General features: G+C 38.5%; 1 protein-coding gene across 3 annotated transcripts in view; it reads left to right on the top strand.

The window, feature by feature from the left end:
- The window catches only part of ECHDC1 (ethylmalonyl-CoA decarboxylase 1), a 45,444-nt gene that overhangs the window by 7,729 nt on the left and 14,322 nt on the right, over positions 1-23,393 (top strand). For 2 of the 3 annotated variants that reach the window (XM_017739529.1, XM_008637956.2), the window contains exons 2-5: positions 1,124-1,345; positions 6,173-6,315; positions 11,121-11,173; positions 13,101-13,181. In XM_017739529.1, coding sequence (XP_017595018.1) covers positions 1,126-1,345; positions 6,173-6,315; positions 11,121-11,173; positions 13,101-13,181 — 497 coding nt within the window. In that variant the 5' untranslated portion in view covers positions 1,124-1,125. Of the gene's footprint in view, positions 1-1,123; positions 1,346-6,172; positions 6,316-9,224; positions 9,399-11,120; positions 11,174-13,100; positions 13,182-23,393 lie in introns of those variants that run through there. The other variant, XM_017739530.1, reaches the window with a different exon arrangement.

Genomic DNA, 23,393 nt, shown 5'->3' with positions numbered 1-23,393 from the left:
ACTACTGTATCAAATTGCAAAATAACAAGCCTTTTTCCATGTCTTGTGGGGGTTCTTTTGATTCCCACTCTGATTGGTTTCTAAGATGACTTTATTTCCGGATCAGCTGTTTCCAGTTCAGGCTTTACCCAGTTTCTTTTAAGTCACTTGTAAACCACTTTCTCCTGCAGACCCTTTTCCACAGTCAATAAATTAAGGCAGAGATGCAGATGAAGAGTAATATATGATAAGTACTTTCTTGTTATTTCCTGATCTACAGTCATAACACTGCAGAGTGGAAATAGCAGAGGAATAAGCCATGGGTATACTGGTACACAGAAATAATTTACAAGTATTATTACCTGTATAAAAGGCAAGTATGGTGCTTAATGCATAATACTGTTTCAGACTTCTCATTCTTTGGAGTACTACACAGATTCTGTGCCCAAAACAGATCAACTCAAAGTGCTACTGGGATGACTGGGAAAAGCAGATAGCAATCAGGGGCTAGGCAGACTAATTAGTTTTAAGATGGAGTGTGACAACTGTGTTAATGGAATTAGGTGACGGGGAACAGACTTCAATGTAAGAATGATCTTCAGTTCCTAATTTTTATGTTTCTTAAGTATTTCTCGTGGGAAGGTCTTGCTCTAATACCTGCTTACAGAAAAGCAGGATATCCGGATACTGAAGGCTGTGGGATTTGATAGGATTTTTTCTCTGTTACAGGTGTGGTGTTTGGGGGTCTTGGTATTTTTTTAGAGGGAAGGGAGAAGGAGGGTTTGGAAGGTTAATACAGAGTAAATTGGTCTAGTGGAATACATAAGTGTCTTCCTATAGTTCTTGAGCCTTCTGTGTTCTGCACACAAATACTTCTTTGGTAAATTTTACAAGGAAATATTTTAAAAGGTGCTCGTATCTGGCTTATCTACTAAAATCACTTCATAAAACTCCTGTTAACTTTGTGGGGGTAGATTGAAACTGAGATTTTTTGCAAATATAGTTTGGAGTGATTTTTGTCAACAGTTATGATTGTATCACCTTTATATTAGTTTCTGCTGTCATACTTCCCTCTTTCTCAGAGGACTGGATTACAAAGGAAATTTCCTGATTTTTTTTTTCCCCTCACCCCCTGTATTTCCAGAAATGGCCCTTCCTCTGTGGAAGAACTTACTTCAGACTACAAAGAAAAGGATACTACAACAGAGATGGTTGTCACTGTATAATGGTGCTCATGGCTATGAGGAAGAATTGGTAAAGAAGAAACTTCAACAGTTTTCTGGTGGATCCGTCAACCTTTCCAAAGAAGACAATGGCGTTGGAATACTTACTTTGAATAACCCAAAGCTAATGAATGCCTTTACAGGTATTAATTAGTCGATGGGATTGCTGGTTGGTTTTGTTTTTTCTCTTGTTCAGTTACCCATTTTGACATTTTGCCTAAAGAAAGTGAAACACTCTGCCTTTCCATGCCTTAGTTAAAAGAATAAATGTGTAAGTTTTATTCAGATATGCAGCAAATGTCCACTGTTCTGTGTAGTAACTTTGCTATAAATGTTGTAAGAATCCATGAAATTCTCAATGACTCAGGGACTGTCTTGCAGAATGTGCTTCTCCCCGTGTTGTTTAAGCGTTAGCACAATTCTGTCACTGTGCTCTTTCTTGCATCTCCTCTCATTTTGTCGTCTGGAACCATGGATGGCATTTTTGTGGGGATGAGAAGATGCCACCTCTCTTTCATAGGTGATGTAGAAAGAAAGACTGAGTTTACTTCTTGGTTCTTTAGATAAAGCCTTCCCTGTGCCTTAAACTTCTGTAGTTTGGTCTTTTCCACTCACTCAAACTGTGGCGTCCATTTCTTCTTCATTTGCCTTATGTCTTAAATATCAGTGATTGGTTAACTAAAGATCAGATGAGCTGGGTATTCTCAGCTGTTGCAGGTCAGTGATCTATTTAATGTGCTTTTACACTGGAGAATACTTAGCTATCAAAACCAAGTGCCCTATTTCATTAATCTTGTATTATGAGAGGTTTTTGTTCTTCAAGTTGAGTATATTTGCTGTCTTTTAATTTTCTAGATTATTTCAATTTATGTCATTCTCTTCAGATGTGAGTGGCACAGGTTCAGGGTGTGAATCTGCCTGATCTGGAGCTGTGCATAAGCCTTTACTGTAAGAATGTCTTTATCTGTTAACATTTTGAAATGGATACATTTGTGTCATCTTGCTAATTTCTTTGTTGCTGTTCTGTCTTCCTGCCCAGTTCTCACTGTTCCTTTGCTGTGAGCAAACATTTTGCAACACACTAGCAAAGTGTGCCCTTTGCATGAAGAATGTCAATCTACTCTTCCCACTAGTGATTGTTAGCTGAAAGGAACCTAAGAGAGCAGCAGAACTGGTGATAATGCACCTAGATGTGTCTGCATTCTCTTGTTTCCCTTAAAAAACTCCGGTGTAAAATCATTACCTAACTTAGGAAGTTGTAGCTAAAAGATGTTAGGATAGAGATTGTCCTTCTGCATGCCTCCCTGTCAGTGTACTTGCTGTTATACAATCATAATTACATTGTTGTTTCTCCTTTTTCTACAGATTAGTTTCTGGTTTTGGCTCAAAACAGAGCTGTGCAATGTACACCTTGTAGACTGCATACTCTTGGCTTATTTGTTGTGAAAGTTGAAAGGGGCATGAGAAAGGAGATGTAACAGCAAAAGGAGAGAGCAGACTGGGGTTTTCTGCTCTATGGAGATCAGGAGTAATAAAAGTCAAATTGCTTAAATCAAACTTTCATAGAAACTTGCAAGTATGTTTTCTGTTTTCTATGTGCTTGGCAGGAGGGGCTCAGAAGTGATTGGTGGCAGTGCTGAGCAGGTGCAGCTGCCATTTAGGCAACTGATAGCTGTTCTTTGCCTATACAATGTTCTATATAATGTTAATGTGCTGCAATCATATCACACATCTCGAGTTGAGCACTCAAAATTAGCAGGCATTTTCTCTCTGGCTCAGTTAGTTGTCTGTAAAATAATCTCTTCTTGCCTTACAGGACTGCTATGAAAATAACTTATTAGTGTATGTGAATTAGATGCTCTAGTAGAAAAGAGGGGCTACAAAAACCACAGAGGAAATTAATAGCTCTGTCTTTGTTGCAGATCTTCATTAGCATATAACAAATGAGCCATGGGATCAGACAGTTCTGTTTTTACAGCAGTGTATAGAGCCCTGTAGAGAGCTGTACTCCATTTTGCTAGGCAATAGCCACAAAAAATTGCTCTGGAAAATCCTACTCTGTCAGTTCAAGAGATACTGCTTCTTTGTGCTGTACACCTCTGCCAGAGACTTTTGTTTTTTTGGGAGGGAGAGTAGAAGCAAAGTCAGGCTGGCCCCTTTGCCACTGCAGTGAATGTTATGGCATCTTAATTTATACTGATCTTAATTTAATTTTTAGCATTACTTCTGTAAAATGCAGTTGCTGAGAAACTACCAGGAACTTAATCCTTTGCCTTCAGTTGTGTATTAAATAATGCTCTTCAAGGGGCAGGATGGGATGCTTTACCCCTGAATTGCCTCAGCAGAACCTGGTTAATTTCATCAGCCAGAGCCTATAGATACAGCCACCTCCCCATCAAATTCTGTTGATTCTGTGTCTCAGAGCTTCTGAACAGTGGCAGATGTGAATTTATATATCCATGCATGCTCCGTCTAGAAAGCTGCAAAAAATCATTAAAACTGTTGAGGGGAATTCTATTTTCCAGGCATTTACTTTACATAGCAGTTTTTTATCTCAAAGGAATTGTGTTTGTTCTAAGCTTGAGCAACTCATGAAACCAAAAACAGAACAAAATTGTTGGCAAATTGCTAAGGGGATATATGGAGATCGTTATGCCTTTTCTTCTACTCTTAATTGGAATCTGATAGCCACCTGTTTGAAATGGTCTCTTTGGACACAAATGCTAATAAGGTCAGTTTAAGCCTGGTAGAACCAATTTCAGCAGCCCAACCTTTCACTGAACTAAACTTAAATGTAATTTGAAAGAAAAGAAAGCCAGCCTGTAGGAATTAGAAAATCTTGATAATAATTTTTATTTTCTAGAATTTACTTGAAAGCATTTATTCTCAGATTATAATTAAGATGCAAACAAATTATTATTCCAAGCAGATTTAATTTGTTAAAGAGCATGAGCTCAGTGGTACCAAATACTGAAAGACCAAGACTGGCAGAATGAAGATTTGCTTTAGTGTTGTGCCCTCATCATTATATCAAACATTAGGAGCTATATCTGTTGGTAAAATAATAGTTCAGTGCTGTCAGGAATGGAAAAGATCCTCTTGCAGGAGGATAGGACAGGCTCTGGCCAGTGTCTCTTGTCCCCTGCTATTGCATGTAACAGGCTCATATGGATCCTGCATTTTTTCAGTTAGCTGGATTTTTGGCTTGGAATACTCTGTGGAAAGACTCTTCAATACCTTAGTGCTTTGCTTATTGAAAGAACCACAAACAGTGGTTGTGCCACATTTGACTCTAGCATAGCTTGGATGCCAGCCCAAATACCTTTCTGTTAAGAAGACTTAAGAAGGCAAATACGCAATAAGTGAAATCCACAGCGTTAATGCACACCTGTTTGAACAGCAGCACTTGCAGAAAAGTTGTTGAGTGTGCCATCAGGCTGGAAAAGCATTTCAAGTGAAGACCCACAAAAATCTCATGCAGGCCTAGTTCTGCTCAGTATTCTCATTCCTAGCTTGGATGATGAAATAGAAGGTGAACTGCTGAAATTGTCAGATGACCCCGTATTAGGAGAGCTTGCAAGATTGTTTTTTGGAGTAGAGGAGAGGCATTCAAGGTGATCTTGATTAGCTGCTACAAAGAGCTCAAGATCAACAGGGTGAAATTCAGTGAAAGCAAATGTAATGTGCCGCATACAAAAAGCATAACCAAATTATAAATATGGAAGGGAAAGCAACTGGCAAAACTGCTGGGATTTTTGAGAGGATCACAGTATGGACTTGACAGTGGGTAAAAAAACCCCCAACCCAATGTTATTCTGGTATATAATACGTAATGTCCACTTAATAATTGGCCTCCTCAGAAATGTTGTCAAAATGTGCTATTTCAGTGACTGAGACCAAGCCTAAGGGGGACTTAGTGTTCACTCTTGATGTGCTACTAGGAAGCTTACTTTATAACGAACTGTAAGAAGAAAAAAAAGGAAGAAAACATAAATCTCCCATGGACTGGCAGCTAATGGGAAATTTCAGAAGAGGATGAGTCCTGTGCATGGAGGCGTAGAGTTAGAAAAGCAACACTGTTGGCAGAGGAGAGCCCTTGAGAGTATTAACCTAAAGCACATTTCTATCTGCAGAATGTAGGCCTGTCCATCTAAATTCTTGTCAAAGGGTAAAGCTGAGAGTGTCATCAAACTGTATATGCTTTCTGAAATTAGTTTCTGTAATTGTTTTCTCTTAAGTATATAATTGGAGAGAGTCATAGGTATTCAGAGAGGAAGAGCTTTAAATTAATGCACGAGGTACACTCCATTGCTGTGGAAGATGCTGCTGTCTAGGATGAGCCCTAGAAACAAGAGTTTGTATTCCATGTCAGGAAGGATACGTAAGCAAATATGATGTTCTGTTCATTATGTTTTATAATGAATATGATATTTAAACAAGAAATAAAAAGCTAGTACTGTATGATGATATACGTAAAGAGAGTCTTTTTAGCAAGGAACCTTTGTTAAAGTTGACTGGGTTGTGCCTTGAGCCTGCCTTGGACGTGATTCTTTTCTGTTCTCTGCCAGTTGTTTGGGTAGGGAGAAATCTCAGTAACTTCAAAATGACTAGTTGGACAGATGTGGATGGGTACGTATAAATTCATGTGTCCTGAATGTATGCAGTTGCAAGCAGAAATAAATTGGTTAGATTTTTTTGTGCTTGTTTCTTTGTTTTATTTTGGGAGTTTTTTGAGTGTAACACAAATATCCTTCATACAGAGTATCCTTCAGAATTTTGGGAAGTGCACCCTTGAAGAACAATTGTATGTCAGTGATTATGTGCAGGATTTAAGATGATACTTTCCCTTGTGATTTTAAGCCCATCACTTATTAACTCTAACTTGGTTTTGCTGGTGGAAAATGTAACAAAAACCATGATGGTGATAATAATTTCCTGTTAAAAATTTTGTTTCCACCCTCTTGTGGCAGGTACTATGATCGTAGAACTCCAGGAGAGGGTAACTGAACTGGAAAACTGGAAGGATGGCAAAGGCCTTATTATCCATGGTGCAGGAAACACCTTTTGCTCAGGATCTGATTTGAATGCTGTCAAAGAAATGTCCAACTCCCAGGCAAGTGTTAATACACATGAAGGTTTTGGAGAAAAATTAGTTTTCTGAGATTCTTTTTGAAGGAGGTGTTGCACCACACTTCTGCTGCACTTTCACATTCAAGTCACAGAATGGAGCTTTAATGGTCAAAAAAAAAAAATGCTGTCAGCCCCTTTAAGCCATGATTTAAGTGTTATTGTAAGTGATTCATAACTCTAAATTCCTACACTACATGTTCTTTTTAGCCTTTTCTTTTAAAAATGTCATTTCAGTTTCTTACAGCGGTATATGGCGAATTTGCACATCAAATAAGCTGTGCTTCTATAGTTTGACCTTTAGAAACAGATACAAGTAATAATTTCTCATATTCTAAACTAAAAAAAAGAAATTTAAGTAACATGGCTGCTACTACAGAAGGGTTTCTGTTTTATCAAAACTGTGCTTGGACCTGCAAAAATGGAAGAACAGATGCAATTCTTGTGCTGTACTTGAGTCAGGTGAGTCTTGTGTGTAACTATGAAGTTGAAGAGGTTGGCGTTTGATGGCAATTTTTTGCTCGTGCTACCCATTTGGACAACTTTCACATGTGCTACAGTTCTTTCTGTGGATTAATATGTGGACTTGGCAATGTCTGAAATAGGACTTAGCTGCCAGGGAAGAGGGTCTTCCTGTGCTGCTCTTACACCTGGTTTGCAGTTGCGGTGAGTGACATCCTGGTGCTTTTTTGTGGCCACTGCAAATTTCAGGGTTTAACCACACAAGCGAACCATTTAATTGGCCCTTCCAGTATGAACATCAACACAAAAACTGGTTGATCTGATATTTGTCTGTAGTGATGATTTTTTTTTCTGTTGATGATACTAAATATCATAAACCCCACAAAGGTTTTATTTCTGGCCTGATAAAGTAAATAGAACAGTCCAGTTTTCAAAGGGTATAGGACGCTTTGTTTCCATTCTGGAACACCATGAGAGAGATGCTTTTCTTAATAGAGAAATGTCATGCTTTATAGATATAAATGGATTTGGAGGAAGCTTTCATTTGGATATTTTATAAGCACTGGTAATTTTAAAAATACAGATGCATATGTGATTTTTTCTAAATTGATTTCTAAAAAAATTTAATCTGCAATTCTCAACTTCTTTGAGCATTATACCAACAAAAAAGGAGCTGAAACCAAGAAAGGCCAGTTCTTTTCTTATCTGCAGTCTAGGCTTTCCTTCAGAGTTCTGCATTCAGTAAATCTCAGTGATTCTGCTTCCATTTAGAATTTAGTATTCTCTCTCTATGCTTATACAAATTACTTGGAGCCACTGCAGTGGCAGAGAGGGCTCTTGCAAGGATTAGGTTCGATATACTGGGCAAAATGAAATGTATATGTGTTAGTTACACCTTTTTGAGAATTCTCTGCAGAGAATCTAGTTCTCATGCTAGTATTGAAATGAAAGCCTAGGAGTCACCAGTAGTGCTCCAAGCATAGTTCAACATAGTTGCTTTTCTATTTCCTTTGGGGAGTTCAAGCTATTTATCTTTTACTGAGAGTTTCTTTGTAATAGCTCCTAAACCATCTGTTTGGTGGGATTTAATAGTCCTTATTAAATAAAGCTTTAATAGAATGTGGAATAGTATTTGCTGTTCTTTAGTCTTACAGAACTCTTCTCTCTAACTTGATGCAGATGGGAGAGTTTTGTCTGGTTTCAGGTTAAGTTTTCTGTCCACAGGCATCTCTAAGGCAAAAAAAAAAAAAACAAAAAAACAAAAAAAGTGAATATGCCTGACCTGGTATGTCTTTCACAGTATCAGAGAATATTCTGAGTTGGAAGGGACCCACAGGGATGATCGAGTCCAACTTTTAAGTGAATAGATTGAACCCATAACCTTGTCATCATTAGCACCATGCTCAAACAACTGAGCTTTCCTTTATATTATTTTTTTTAAGGCTGATTTAGCCCATAGCTTTTAGTAATTGCAGGAAACATTTTTATTTTATCCAACCAGTTGGTCGAGGGAAGACTGTATTTTTCATAATTTTCAGTACAGTTTGCTTTTCCCTGTGGTGCAGAATAGGCAGTATAATGGCCAAGAATGCTGAAGGATTTTCGTGCCCCCTAGTGGCTCTTTGTCCTCCTCTTCCACTTCATTCTTTTCTTCTTTCTTTGTCTTCCTTCTCCCATGTTCAGTTGTTCCTAACTCTGAAGGAAACCTAGGTCCCCTGCCTGTTTTTCTTTTCTGAGTGCTAACATTACATACCCAAATCACAGAAGGAAAATGAATGGTGCAATTTAAGTAAAAAAAAAAAATGTTTTCTTTCTATCTTTGTAAGCCTGGTTCCCAGAGCAAGAACTTCATTCTGGAGTAAGACTTGAAAAGCTGGCTAGCTGAAAAGCAAGAATGGCTCTTGAAACAACAGCTCAGAGGAAGAAGCATAAAGGAGAATTTTGCTTCCCTTGGTCCCTGTCTAGCTAGGACAGAGGTTCCCAAGCATAAACTTTGAAGGGAGGACTTTGGAGCAGTTGGAGATGATCTGGAAATATTGTTCTATCTGTAGTGAAAATGGATTTGAAACTCTTGCAGCAATAAGAGCCAGTGTTACAGTTTTCTACTTTATGAAGGTGACTTTCTTCTTCCCTGCCTCTCCTAGGCCCACTGCAAGCTATTAATCCTTTTTTTCCATATGTAGTGCTTTCAACTGCATTTTACCTCCCTTTCTGCTTTTGAGATGTCTTCTTACGTCAAGAACAGTATTAGAGCTGAAAATACAATTATTCCACTAGACTGCAGTGAACACCTCTTAGTCAGAGTATTTTATCTGAATAGTAGCCATATTTTTCTTATCAGGAGGTTTTGAAGGGTTTATTTGCCAGAACCCAAGCAATTGTGATTTTTTGTTTGTTTGTTTTCTGTGCAGGCATTTTTTCCCTGGGATACACAGTAATCTCTCTACCACCTGAGAGAAGGAAGACTTTTCTTTTTGTCTGCTCAGACATAAATGTGTTTTTCCAATTGGTCTGTTCTGGAATGAATCTTTAATTACCATTTTGGATTTTGTCATGCATTGAGAAGGCCAGTTTGAATGCAAGGATTCTGCTGTGAGGAAGTGAAAAGTTATGTTCTTTGAAGAACTTTTGTGCAGCTTCATCCTGAAAGTTGTAATATGGGAATTGTGCAAGTCTGTGTCTGAGAACTGGTACCTTGTATGTTTGTGTGGGTTTTGAACTTAGCTACTAAGGCAGCTATCATGAAGGATTTGAATGGTCTTTAATTTGGAATGGAAATATTGCTACTGTTCTTAGGGGATGTAGGAGATGGTTACAGTGATAACTCAAAGCCTCTTTATAAATCAACATGTGCTAAAATTTTCAAGCAGGCCTTTAGTGTAGTAAAACTAAATACACTGGTTCTAGTGTAGCAATTGTCATGGCATTTGCATCTGCCAGAGATCTGTGCCTAAACATCATAATGCTGCTTGGCTTTGGGCAGAGTAGCTCTTAGGAATACATGACTAAATGGACAATAAGTCACCTGAAATTGGTCTACTATTATTTCAAGGTCCTATTCCAAAGATGTACTGTAGACTTAATACATATCTTTTCTTTCCCTGAGGTATGAGTCAGAGGCTTTTAATTCAGGCAGATTCTCTAACTTGCCAAGCTCTGTAAAGTTGTGCTTCAGAAATTAGTAAATTCCAGTAAAGAGATGTTGGGTTTGGTCTGCTTGGATTTTTTTTTCTTAATTTATTATTTGAAAGATGTGTTGAAATTGTTACCTACTGGTTTTTTATTTCTACAGTGTCCAAACATAATTTTTTTATTTAATCTGGGATAAATAGTATGTGTGGTTCAGTTCAGTATGCATATGAACGTGGTGATTCTGGATCATTTAGACCAGTTGTTTGACAAGTTCCTGATTAATGCTAGATGTCTGAGAAAGAGTATAATAACAGGGAAGGCAGATAGATAATGATTTTGCCTCAAAATATTTTCTTAGCCCCCAGCAACTTGTGACTAAGACTTCTAGAGCTAGAGGTGTTGCCTTCTATGTAATAACTTTTTGTTGCTGTTCCTGTTGTGATTTTATGTAGTTGTTCTTGGATTTGTGTAGAGGGTGTAATGCCCTGCTGCCAAGTGTTCCACATTTTAACTACATGTTGTAGGAAGAAATATTTGTTTTGAACATATTTTATTTGGAACCCTTTAGTTCTTGTACTGGATTAGAAGGAAATGATTGTGTCTTTTTCACTATTGATTGCAAAGAGATGTAAAACAGGATGAGAGAGATAAGAAGGATCTTATTTCTGGTTTGGTTTTTTATTTATTTTGGTGTTTTGTGGTTTGGTTTGTTGATTTTTTTAGCTGAAATGCTTTTGGCCCAAACAATAAAAGATTAAAGTGGTAAATTGTATCTTGTCTAAAACTTTATGGATTTGGAACAGTAAAAAGTATGCAGCACACTATGACTTTGTACAGAGTTTAAAAACTCAGATTTATGGGTGTTCAACTTGAAGTGAGAAGAGGAAATTAAGAAGAAAGGCTAAAATTTCACAACATATAAATTCAGTATTGCAATTACTTTAGCGGTGGCTTAATTATAACTGAAATTTATATAAATCAATTGAGTTCTGCTTTTATTTATTTTAACCCGATTTGTGCTAGATTTTCTATTAGTGCATAGTAGGGTTGGGCTAGAATTTGGGCAACATGAACCAAATAGAAAAAAAACCAGCTGAAGTAAATATAAAATATATTTATTCCTGTCTACTCCATCTATGTGTTTAATTGCTTCACATCAGGATCACTTAACGTTTTTTAATTTCCTATTCTTTTTAGGATGGGATGAATATGTGCATGTTTATGCAAAACACCTTAACCAGACTTATGAGGTAATATATTTTATTTACCCTTTTTTATGAAGTAATTATAAGTATCAGAATGTATTTTGGCTAACTTTTTAATGAGATGTTTAAAGTATGTAATTTTGAATCCCGTACTTTGTATTCACACATGTTAATCAGGTAGGTATTTATGGATTTAAATGAGACCTGAACATTTTGCAACTCTTAGACTTTCCAGAGATTGGAACAGGAAAAAAAAACCCTAGGCTTATATGTGTAGAGCTAGGAGATACCCAGAGTTAAGGAAATCTTGGCCTTCAAATTGTCTGAAACTTGACCTCTCTAACTCAGTGGAAATCGGTAGCTCTTAAATAACAAGCAGCAACAGGTTATGCAGCCTACGTAGGTAACATTTATTTGATATATTTATTTAATCTTCCCACTTCACAAGAGGAGTGTAGTCAGTTCTACCATCTGGTACTTCTGAAAAAGACACCCTTTCCTTTAGACTTTGCTTCCCTTAAGAAATCATGTTTCTATTAAATCCATTTGTGGTAGAGTCTGTCTTTTTCTGCTCAGAGCTCTTGAAGATGAATACTCTTTGTTTTCAAATATTCTTTGTTTTCAAATAATCTATATGAGAAAGTGTATGAATTAACATTTTTTCTGTAAAATTACCCAGGAGATTGGAAACATAGTAGTAGTACTGTAAGGAATCCTCAGGATTGGAAGCCATTTGCATAAGCTGGCCTCCATATAATCATATGATAAAAATTGATGGGGTAAAGCTAAGAGGAGGAAGATGTGTGAAGATTAAGTCCCCAACCTCAGGTGTGTTGACTTAGTGTGTCTTTAAGCCGTGGTTCAGGGGGAGCACTGAACTGCTGTCTGGGGACATCTGCTGTAGGTGGGATTAGTCTCCCTTATAGCTGAGGCTGACTGTGCTCCTGAAAGAGGTACCTCAAATGGATTAGAGTGTGGATGTAGCCATCTTGGACCCCTATCTTCTGGTTTCTCATAAACAACAGGAAAAATGAGATTACCCTCTTCCAGTGGGTTCACTTGTGCTAAGTATTGTATGAACTGTGCTGCAGCTTGTAAGTGAACCTGGGCCATAAGAAAGTGTTGGTGCTTCTGTTAAAATAGAACTAAAACCAGATGTGTGGTTATGATTAGGAAGCTGATTTCTGAATGAGGTTTGTAAACTGCTCAAAAAGCTAAATGTCTCTTCATTGTAAAAGATGGAACAGCTGTATTAGTGTGCAAATTCTGTGACTAACCAGCTGTCTTCATCTCTTAGGGAACTTGCCTTATCCTAAGTCACTGTTCGTTAGTATTCATTTCACATCAGCAGTGGGGAAACATACTCTTCCTTCCCTCTGTCCTTTGAATTACCTTGAACATGATTAAATACCTTGAACATGATTAAATACAACACCAACAAAGGTAACAGATTGCTGCTTTCCTCAAAAGGTTTTGTCTGCAAAAAAAAGTTTTGTTGATGACTGAGATAGTAGCACTCTGTTTGAAGAAGCTGCTGAAGCTGTCATGGTAAATCTCATTAATTTTAGATAAGCCGGCCCTTCAGTTCTTTGTGTCTCTTTCTGGGGTGTGCTGGCTTAGAGTAGAATCTTGTGTTGCTATCCTGTCACTCCTTGCAGGTAGTCTTTTTAGGCATAATCTATAGCAGGTATTTTTCATAGCATGTGTTTTTCAGTACATGATATTTATTTTGATTTTATTTGATATATCTGTCTTGCTGTTTCATTTGGGATTCTGTATCAATTATGCAATAGTAATTTTGAAATAAGTGGAATTGGTACTGTGCTGCTTGCCCACAAAGATGTAGTTATTTGAATAAATTGGAACAGTACATTTTTCTCAACTTTTACTGTAGAGATGGTTTGGTTGAATTGTTTTGTAATTTCTGAAAGGCTAAAAGCATGAATTTTGCTTACTAAAGTCTCTTGTGTAGGTTGCCTTTGATCAGTGTTGCACTAGTTCAAGGAAAAGCTTTTGGAGGAGGAGCAGAACTTACCACAGCCTGTGATTTCAGGTAAGGCTAACAAGTTGTGTAGCTGTTATGTTGAGTCAGCGATTTAATGATTGTCCAAGTGAAATGTGAGAAGCTTGAGGTACCACTTCTACCAGGAGTCATGTTCCTGGGTTCCAAGGAACTAGATTGCAACTAGATTTTGTCATCAGACTTCACAGGAAAAAAAAAAGTTTTGGTTTCTGCCAGGTTGTGTGGTTTGGATCACCGTGTGAACCAAGAGCAGTAAGGAACTTTAGCAACTGACTGTGTTACACACCAAGCGGGTTCAACTCATCCGAGTGAGAGGTAGGAGGGCTGTAAAATTGTATATCTCCCTGTGTCTCTTTATGTGAATGTCACAAGTAAAAATAAATAAATAAATATCTTCATTACTCTGGTATTTCTTGTTCTGAGTTTCTTATTTGTAACATCATTTTGTGCTGCACAGTTGTTGAAACAAGAGTTTGAGGTGCAGAGGAAAACAAATGAGGGTTTGTCCCTGTTTTTTTTTTTTTTCCCATTCAGGTGCATGGATTTGCTAGCATGAAACAACTGGCAAAAAAAAAAGGGCTTTAATTAAACTGGCAGAACAGGAATGGGAAGAAACGAAAGTAATAAAATGTCACTTTATATAAACCACTACTAATGTGCAAACAGCCTACAGATGTAACAGGATAAGCACAGTGGGCAGCATCTCTGAAAATGAGGAACTTTTAGTGAAGTTTTTATCTAAGAAAAGGAAATGTGCTCTTGAAGAGGCCTTAATGCCTGAAGTGGGAAAGGAATTGCCCCGCCCAAGCTGAAGGAAGGTACACTCAAAAGTAAAAAAACTAGAATATTACAGTGCTGTTCCAGGTATCAGGAACAGGCTTTGGCTAGAGGAGATGGTATCTGCATTGTCTAAGCCACTTGGAAGCAATCTTTCTTTGCTTTGAAGGTAGATGTGGTTGGGTCTTTCTTTATATCTGCTCAGCACACAGTGAGCTGAAACCCCAGCTGTGATGTGAGTCCAGGCTGTGTTACAAATGCCTGGGAAACAGCAGAGAGGCTCAGTGTTTGACAGCTGCAGTGCTGGCAGGAGAATGCACCTGGGAGACTCAGCAGACCTTTCTCTATCTGTGAGCCTGTTGGCAGAAAGTGTTTCTTGTTATCTCTAAATAGGAGTTTAGGGAATGGGAATGTAATGAAATGGAAATCTTTGGGCTTTCTAAAATATGTAGTCTCTACTTACACTCCAGCTATGCTGTTTTGACATGCTGTGTAATTATAGGCATTGTCAAGTAACTCTTATTTGCATGAATTGAGCAGCTGCAGTTCCTCTTATGCATTGCCATAATTTTCATAATAACAACAGCTGTTGATCCATCTTCCATTACTTTCTACACACCCATCCAGTGCAACTAAATAACAGCAATTCAGGAGCAGCAAATGGGACTTAATTAATAACAGCAACAAGACAGAGAAACATACTCTGTGCTGTTATTGCTCTTGAATTTGAGAATTTTAGTACTGTTGGACAAAATCCTGGGGGTTTTTTGAGAACTATAAATAGGTATTAGTGGAACAGGTATTTTGTCCTCAGTCACTAGATGACAAAAGATGAGCTTGAGACAGAAATCAGAGATTTGTTTTCTTTCTCGAATAAACTGTTTGGGCATTTTATTTTTTAAAACAAAATGAGTTTGTTGTGGCTGCTTTTAATTCTAGATTTTCAAATAGAGTTCTGTTTTTCACAGTCTCTGTTTAAACTACCAAACTGCTTGGTTTTGGCCTGTCCTGGGGTGACTGTATGACTATCATCTGCCCTATGCCAAACATGAATCCTGTGCCTTCCTGCATCTTTAAGCTGTTTCTCAGGAGAGGGGGGAGAAAAGCTAGGCGAATTTTTCAGAGCAGTTTGTGCTCAAGGACACACACACCCCCCTGCATTGCTGCTGCTGCAGAGCCAAGGAAAGCACTTTCCTGCTTTTTCCCAGCTCTCGGCTCCTTTTCTCAGGAGAGACAGAGAGTTAAAACTCTTTGCTTTTTAGCTAGCCTGCTAGCTGAGGCAAGAACTTCTCTTGGGACTGTTCTGCTCCGGTCTGGAACAACATCACCAGGAGGCCCCACACCATGGCCCGGAGGTGCCCATGCTGAACCCCAGCTCTGGAGAGGGCAGAGCCACACCCACAGAAAGGACTCTGAAATCTCCCCAGGTTTCTTCTCCAAAGCAAGAGGTTTTATTATTTAACATTATTCATTCCCTTTTCTGTGCCTGCGTGCACTCCGCTTGTTAAATAAATAGGGGTTTTTTCACTTTCCTCCGAGGAATTTCTTTCTGAACCTGCTGGGGGCAGGGCTGCTGAAATCTGCCTTCTAACAGAGGGACGTTCATTTCAGACATTTTCCTCCAAATTTGTCTCAAACCAAGACATGGCCTGAAATATTTTCATATTTTTATCTCTGCCACTGTGTACTACATTAACTATACTGATATTGTTGAAGCAACTCACTTGAACCAAAATGACCCAGGTACCTCCTCTGAAATGTGCTCTGGCAGCATGATGCACATCTCTACTAAAGTAGAGGTGTGGACAAATCCAATTTTAAAATAGCTGAGGTGGTTTAAGATATTACTGATACATTCTTCCTGTAGCAGTTCTTGTGGCTAATTGTCTCACTCTGTTTTAAGCTGGCTCATTTTAAATTGGATTAGGGAGGGCTTTTGTGAACTTTTACACACTTATTGCTGACATAAGGACAGTGATGAAAAGTGAAAGCATCTTGGGTCAGTCTACCTTTAATCTGGAGGAAGAGGTCTTCTCAAAACACCTTCTTCAATCTTAGCTGATTTATGTCTTGTTGGAGTATGACTCTCCAGAAGAGCAGCATCCTTATAAAGATCATAAACATGTTACTAGGGGGGAAAAAAAAATCAGTCCAGACAAGAGCAAGGTAATTAATTTCCTTTCAGACTTTTTCTGATTTGAAAATTGGAAAGATAAAGCTTCTGACACTATAATTATTTACTCAATTATTACTGCAAAACTGAGTAATGTAGAAGTGTGCAAGTATGAAACTTGTTTAGACAGCTGAGCATTTTAGTACCATTTTCAAGAAATGCTGACTTTTTTCAGTGTGCCACAGGTGAGCCTGTGAAGGTGGCTTGTGGTGTCTGCTGCCAAATGTTAATGTATTTTACAGCTCTGCATGACACTGCAGCCATTTCAGTGAGGTGCAGAAGTGAATGTGATGTTGGATTTAGTGATGCAGTTTTACAAATAATTGAACTACCTGCATTGGGTTCCTATATGCAGAAACTTGAAGTGTGTCTTGTGCTTACACAATGTGTGAAGGTAAGGAGAACAGATTTGGCAGGATTGGTTGAGGAATTTGGACAGGAAAACAGTAATGGTAGTGGATTGTTGGGCAATAAGCTGACAGATATGGGGAAAAGACAGTTGGTAATGAATCCATTTGTGCAATTAGCATGTCACAATAATCTCTGAATGCAGTCACTGCAGTGCACTACCAACAAATAGCCAGAATAACTAACTTTGAATTCTGAGCTGTTTTGTCTTCTATTTCATGTTGATGCCTTTGAGAAATCTCTCTGGGGCAATGTCTGCGTAGATCTTTTACATGCATCTACAACTTTGAAAATTTGGTCCTACATCGCTTGGCAAAATTACTTCCATTGTATTTGAGTGCTTCTGAGACACAGAGTCTCTTTCCTGCTACCCTGTTTTTCCTCTCTAATGCTTCTGCAGTCCAAGTAGAGGTGTGTCCCTGCTGTGTCAATCAAATTTAAAAGGTAGTGTTTTGAGGCAGAGGACAAGAGTGCTGAGATATAAAACTGCCTATTTCTCATACCATTAATCTCCGAATGGGCTCGTAGGTAGAGACAGCAGTAATTTCCTTTTCTTCTTTAGAAAATAAATTAATGAACTATAATTTCTTCAGCTGTAGTTGATGTTGCACAGTTAAATTGCAAAGGACCAGTTTCATTACTGTTGTAAGTGCTGAGCTAACTATTAGCTTATGCTAATAATACTGCATTTATCAAATTGGCCTTCCTTCATTTTAGCAGTGTGTTTTCTATATTTTTGTGAAATGTGTAGGCATGCTTAGTATTACATTTTAAGGTGTTAAATGTGTTCCACAAAACACTTAATAAGAGATACAATGAAATGAAATGCTATTTAATAACTTTGGGTGTTTGTGTTCCTATGATAATTTATGTTTATTTCCTTTTACAAGATGTATTTAGCAGTTTATAGGAAATCAAAGGAGCAGAAGATAATCTAACCACTGCATAGATGTAGGTCCACTATGACCAACTTTTCAGTTGTTTCACCTTTCAAAAAGGAGAAGTGGAGGAAGCCATAAAGACTTTAGTATTCTACAGTAAACTTTTTTGAAAATAGATTTCAGAACATCAGCACATGAGCTTCTTTGGAAATATTTCACTCTAAACAAGGATTTGGGCTTTTAATTTTATCAGGAGGAGCATTTAGGTGCACAACTGTTTGAAATAAGGGTGCCTCAGTACATAGTAGCATTTTTCATTGGACAGAGCCTGATGTGAATGTAGCAGGATGGGGTTCACATTCTCATGAGTTCTTGCAGAGTCCAGGCTCAGAAAGCACTTTTCATTCATGTGACTGTAAAACTGTTGCACATCATCGCAGAAGAATCAGTAGCCAAATCTGAGAGTGGGTTCTCTGTAGAAGCCTAAAAGATAAAGGACTAAAATGTGTATGTTTCAAACACTGATAGCTGGATAGCCATGGAGCCAGCCAAGGATTGTTGGTAATAACACACTGTGAGAAAGAACAGGATGTGGGTGGAGAAGAGGGCCATATGGAGGTGGAGCAGCACTTTTCTGGGACAAATGTCCTTGTTCTGCTGCCTGGAGATAAGCACAACACAGTACAGGGCAAGTGCAGGAATGAATTTGAGAAGCGGGCATGCACTTTAGGGGGGAATTAAGACCATCAAAGACCTCTGAAGCCTCCAACCCACTTCCAGAAAGGTCTAGAAGAAAGGACTGTGCATGATAACTAATTTTCATAGAAAGTGAGAAGCTTACCTCCAGGACAGGATAAACATATGTATAAAAAAGTATCCCCACAAAGGCTGGGCGTGCGTGCACCCCAGGACCCTGGATACTCCAGCTGGATCAATGCTTCAGCCAGGACTGATCTCCCTTCTATTCTCTTTCTTCCTTTCTTTGTCTCTCTTTAATTCATCTCTCTCTCTCTCTCTTCCCTTTCACCCTACCGCTTATCCAAAACCCACTGCTGTGTGCTTATACTGGGGGGTCAGGGACTAGAATATCAATGTCCATGGCAAGTGTGTAAATTAGTAATAAAACTCTATAAGCTTTTGTGGATCCTCTGACTTTTGCCATTCCTTTTGACCACAAGCATCTACGAGTCTTGGGTTCTCCCTTCTCCTTAAGGGTGGGACACCACGTTCTCACAGCTTCAAGTGCTTGCTATGTGGCGTAGAACACTTTTTAAAGCTATATAGAATTTTAATCTCTTATATATATGTGTGTGTGTATGTGTGTGTATTTAAAATCTGCAAATCAGTTGGCAGTTTTAGAATTCCAATGCAATCCTACATCACTTGGCATTTTTAGAGCCCTGGGGGGTTTGTTACTACAGGTTTCTGGTTATGATTTTAAAAATCTCACATTGCCTGCCTTTAAAAAGGCTGTTCTTATTTTTGATGTGGTACATTTGACATCTGGTTAAGTAAGCACTGCTAGAAATGGGCTCAAGAGCTTCTGTTATTTGCCTTCTATTTATGGACTGGTGTGGAGGGTTTTTTACCAGTTTCATTTGGGATTGAATTTTGTGTGTTTACAGCCTTTCAGGCAGAGCATTTTTAGATGTAGTCTACAATTCAAATTACCACTGTTTGATTGTAGTAGAAATTTAAATAATATCAACAAAGCATTAATTTGACTAGATGTTTTCTTTCCGAAGTTGTCTTCTTGCAGGGATTTACTTCATTCTAGGTTGTTTAGTTTGTTTTGGTTTTCTTTTTTTCCCTTTGGGAGGCCAAACCATCTTATCCTGGGTAAATGAAATTTTTCTTATCAGCATGTGTCTACATTTTAGACCACTTGTACCATGCAATTGTACATCCTTTCTGTTGAACAATCCTGTCTGCAGCTGATAAAATGTGCTGCGTGATAATAATAAACAGAGATAGTCCAGATAATAGAAAACTTAGATAAGGCAGATTTTAGAGGATGCAGGTCTGGGCCCATTCTGATACTTGCTGATACACTGAGCTGTTGGTCCAGTGTAGAGAAGCATTTAAGATTCAAAGAGAATATGAGAAAAGAGTACAAATGCACTGGAATTGTCCACTATGCTGGCATCTGTGAAGTGACTAATTGCAAGTTTACATAAACTGATATTTGAGGTATTTGAGTTTGATGCATCATTGCTGATCTTCACTACTAATTTTTTTTAATATATGTATGTATTTATTATCAGATAGCTCCACAAATTGGTTAATATGAAGTGTGAGAAACACTTATATATTCCAGTCTGCTGATTTTGAGGTGAGGTTACACTGAGCTGTGGCTTTGTGAGGACAGACTGCCTGAATAGCTTCCTTGGCTATGGGAGGAGGGTGTCCCTGTTGCATAATCCCAGCTCGCTTCTTACCTCTGATTTGCCAAGCAGCAATGAAAATGCCTGTATGAGTCAATTATCTCACTAAAAAGCAACAGAAAACCTGGGTTTTTCCTGTTTTTACAGTTAACTAGAGTGGATTGTAAGGGAATATAATATTGTCTATAGCCAGTGTAAAGGAGGAGCTAAGTCTCTAGGAGATGGCAATGAACTGTAAGGGGTGAGAATACAATCTACTCCTTTTGGCTCTAGGGAGATGTTACATACCCTTGGTTTCCCCTGAAGCCACAGCTTTCAACTGCTTTACTTTTCACTGGATCAGCTTCCAGAGAATGTCTTCCTGAGTCCCTGTTAGCTGTTTCATTTTTCAGCCCTGTCGTGTGCTATTGAAGGACTATGAAAAGAGCTCTTCCTCTCTTTATCTCTCCAAGTAGCAATATAGTTAACATTGTAGGTGTCTGAAGGGTAATCGTCCGTATCAGGGTTACTGTTCGTTGAAATGACCAGATGTTCCCAAAATGACTCAATTTCCCTGGCTGTAAGCAAGCATTGTGTGGATCTCAGCCTACTTCCACTGTAAGCATTGCCTTCAAAATTGCAACTTCCAGTCTTCCTCTTCAGCCCCCAGTTTTATTTTTGTCTTTGATCCAAAGCAGTCCAAGGTCTTAGTGAAGATTTGGAGCCCAGCAGGCTGAACCTCTGTGTTCCTCTTCCTTCCAGATTTATGCAAAATTGTGTGAAACAAGATAGCAAACTGTTTAATCTTGTTAACCTTGGTGGCTTCAGCTTCCTACTTCCTGGATTCTGTAGTCAGTAAGAAATTAATTACTATGCTGTGACTCAGCAGTCTCAGCAAGAATAAATCAAATTGTAAATTCTTATGTTAGATTCCTACTGTGCTTAAACTGTTTTGTGTATAAGGACTTCTGCTGTATCCATGGTCTGTTACTAGGTGTTATCTTCCAGTCCTATTTTGTGTGCTGATGATTCATATTCGTAAACAAAAAGCAAATATATAGACTGAGAAAAACCCTATAATTTAAATTAGCATGGATCTGTGTGTGTGTGAAAGAGACAAAGATTGTAAATAAAAAGATAGCAGGGGAAATTATACTTTTGGTGATAATTGGTCACACTCCTAGGGGTATTTATGGGGCATCTGTTACAGTTGGCTGAAAATGTGCCTGCTTCTTGTCCAGGTAGACTGAACATGACATCAGTGATCTGAAGTTGGTTTGAAATTCCCATCAGTGTATAATATTCTATATTAAAAAGTAAAGAGGAGAAGCAGCAGGTTACTGCTTCAATGTAGAGTTTTAATGTTAAATTATCTATCCCATTTACACCTTTTTGAGTTATATCATTGTGCTCTTCCCCTCCCCCCCAAAAAAAATCTCTGAAGTCGTATATCATATCTGGAAAACTTAGGTCACAGCCACCGTGATGATTTAAAAAAAGCCAAACCACAACTGTCAGTATTTTTTGTTTGAAATTAACATGGTATCCTGACAAAGTGGCAACATTCCATTATAATTGAATCACCAGTGATTTCAACTAAGTATATTATCTCTCTTTGCTTTAGTCAGAAACTGTGTAGGATGTGCAAATGCAGCATTGGTAGCTCCATGTGCAGAGACAGCTGAATTTCAAAGCGTGTCTTGTTACCCTGTGTCTTGTGAAGGGTTGTTAGTGTGACGTTATGTTGTATTTTAAGTTCTTTAGTGCAGTGAGTTGCAGAAACCTGATACATCAAATCCATCATAAAGTATTAGAACAGCTTGAACCTTGCATCTCTCAGGGCTGATGTCAAGAAATGCTGTTCCTTTCCAGTCGGCTGAGTTCAGGCGAGTGAGGTGATCTTTGTGGTTTTGACATTTTAGATGCCAAGCTCTGAGCCACTGTTGGGAAGCCCCTCCTCCCCTTTGTGTATCATCAGTAGAGATGAGCAGAAAATGTGATTGAAATGTTCCTGCCTTAAGAGACTCTTGAATTTGATCTGGGAGAATTTTGTTCTGTTTTCTATGGTTTTGATAAACATACATAATGAAAATAAAGATGTGGGAAGCCAAAGTTATAGACATGGTTTGCATATGCTGCATGAAAGTGTGCACATAATTTAAAAGATACAATATTTCCTCTTTGAAAACAAGCTCCACTGTACTTTTTTTTTTATTTCTAGATGAATACTGTCATTTAAATTTGACAAAAAATTTAATTATCAAGCACCTTTACCTCCAGGTGGTCTTTTCCATCAAAGAATCTAGTAAAATATCACTGGATCTTTCCTAATGGAATTTTTTACTTTAATCTAAAAGGCATATCTGTTGTTGAAAATGTTTGCTTGAACAGAATCCAAATAGCTCTAGTTTCTTTTTTGGGAAGGAAAGACTCATGTAACATTTCAGATTTCCAGCATGAGTAATTTTTTTGTGAGCATTATTTTGGCATTCACTCACTTGTGTATTGAGGCTTTGGCAGCCTGTAAAGAATAGCTAAAACCTGCTTCATGGGTAAGACCCAAGTGCTATGGCAAGATGAGAACTGCTCTGAAAATAATTGTATGGTAACCGAGGTGCCTGGGACCTACTGACACCAGAGTAATACAAACATGGTCATAACTGTGAATTACAAGAAGAGAGTGTTAGTAAGATATTGGTCATTAGCTGGGGAGGAGAAATAGGGTGGTAGCCCATGGATTGCTGTTGTACATCTGCAGGTAGTAAGGAGGATCCAGGCACTGCATCTTGAATGATGGGGCATCAGTCCAGCTTTATGGCTCTGGGTGATTCATGCCATTTTCAGAGTTTGTATTGCACACTTCAGGGGAATTAGAGCTCCCCAGTGTAACTATCTGCTTTATTCTCTTGGTTCTATGTGTTCTTAAATTGTGATCTGAGCCCTGGGTGTGTTCAATAACCCTTTGTAAAACCATGCTGCTCCTCACCAGTGTGTGCACAGTAGGTGTTAAACAGGTCCAAGACAGCACCCGTGGACAGGGCAGTCTTTATTGCTGTCTGTGTAGTTGTAAAAAGTTTTTCTCTCCTACATAGGAAAGACCTTTTAATTTACTTTTTCTGCTGTTTTCTGAAACTACTCAGCTCACTTGGATGCTTAGGCACAAGATGGAACGAGGGAGCAGTGTGTGGCTCACACAGCTTGTGTGTCACATCGCAGCTTGTGAAGGGGCCACCTGATGTGTGTGTGAGCACATATGACCTGGTGTGGCAGTGGTGAAGGGCTTCATGAGCCCTCTGGCCAGCCCTGTCCCCATCTCCACCAAGGCCTCCTGCATGGTGCTGCCCACCCCCAGCACCATGGTGGGGATGGAACCTTGGGCCTTAGAAACCCCCTGTGGGCATTGCATGTGAGCCTAAAGAAGTATCATCCTGGAAAACGGGGCAGATTCACTTTGTGATTTGGCCAAATTATTTTCTTTCCTGTCAGTTTATTGAAAAATGACTGGGAAGGGGAAAGCAAAATAAAAAGGCTCATCTTACTTCTTTTAATACTGCTCGTGGAGTTTTAATCAGTCATGCTTTTTTTGGGCCCTTATTTCTTACCTTGTGATCTGCCATCTAATTCAATTTTTCATTCCTGC

The sequence above is a fragment of the Corvus brachyrhynchos genome, unplaced genomic scaffold (genome assembly GCF_000691975.1).
Source record: "Corvus brachyrhynchos isolate BGI_N302 unplaced genomic scaffold, ASM69197v1 scaffold14, whole genome shotgun sequence".
NCBI lineage: Eukaryota > Metazoa > Chordata > Aves > Passeriformes > Corvidae > Corvus > Corvus brachyrhynchos.
The sequence above is the reverse complement of the archived record's forward strand: the minus strand, read 5'-3'. Positions and strand labels throughout refer to the sequence as shown.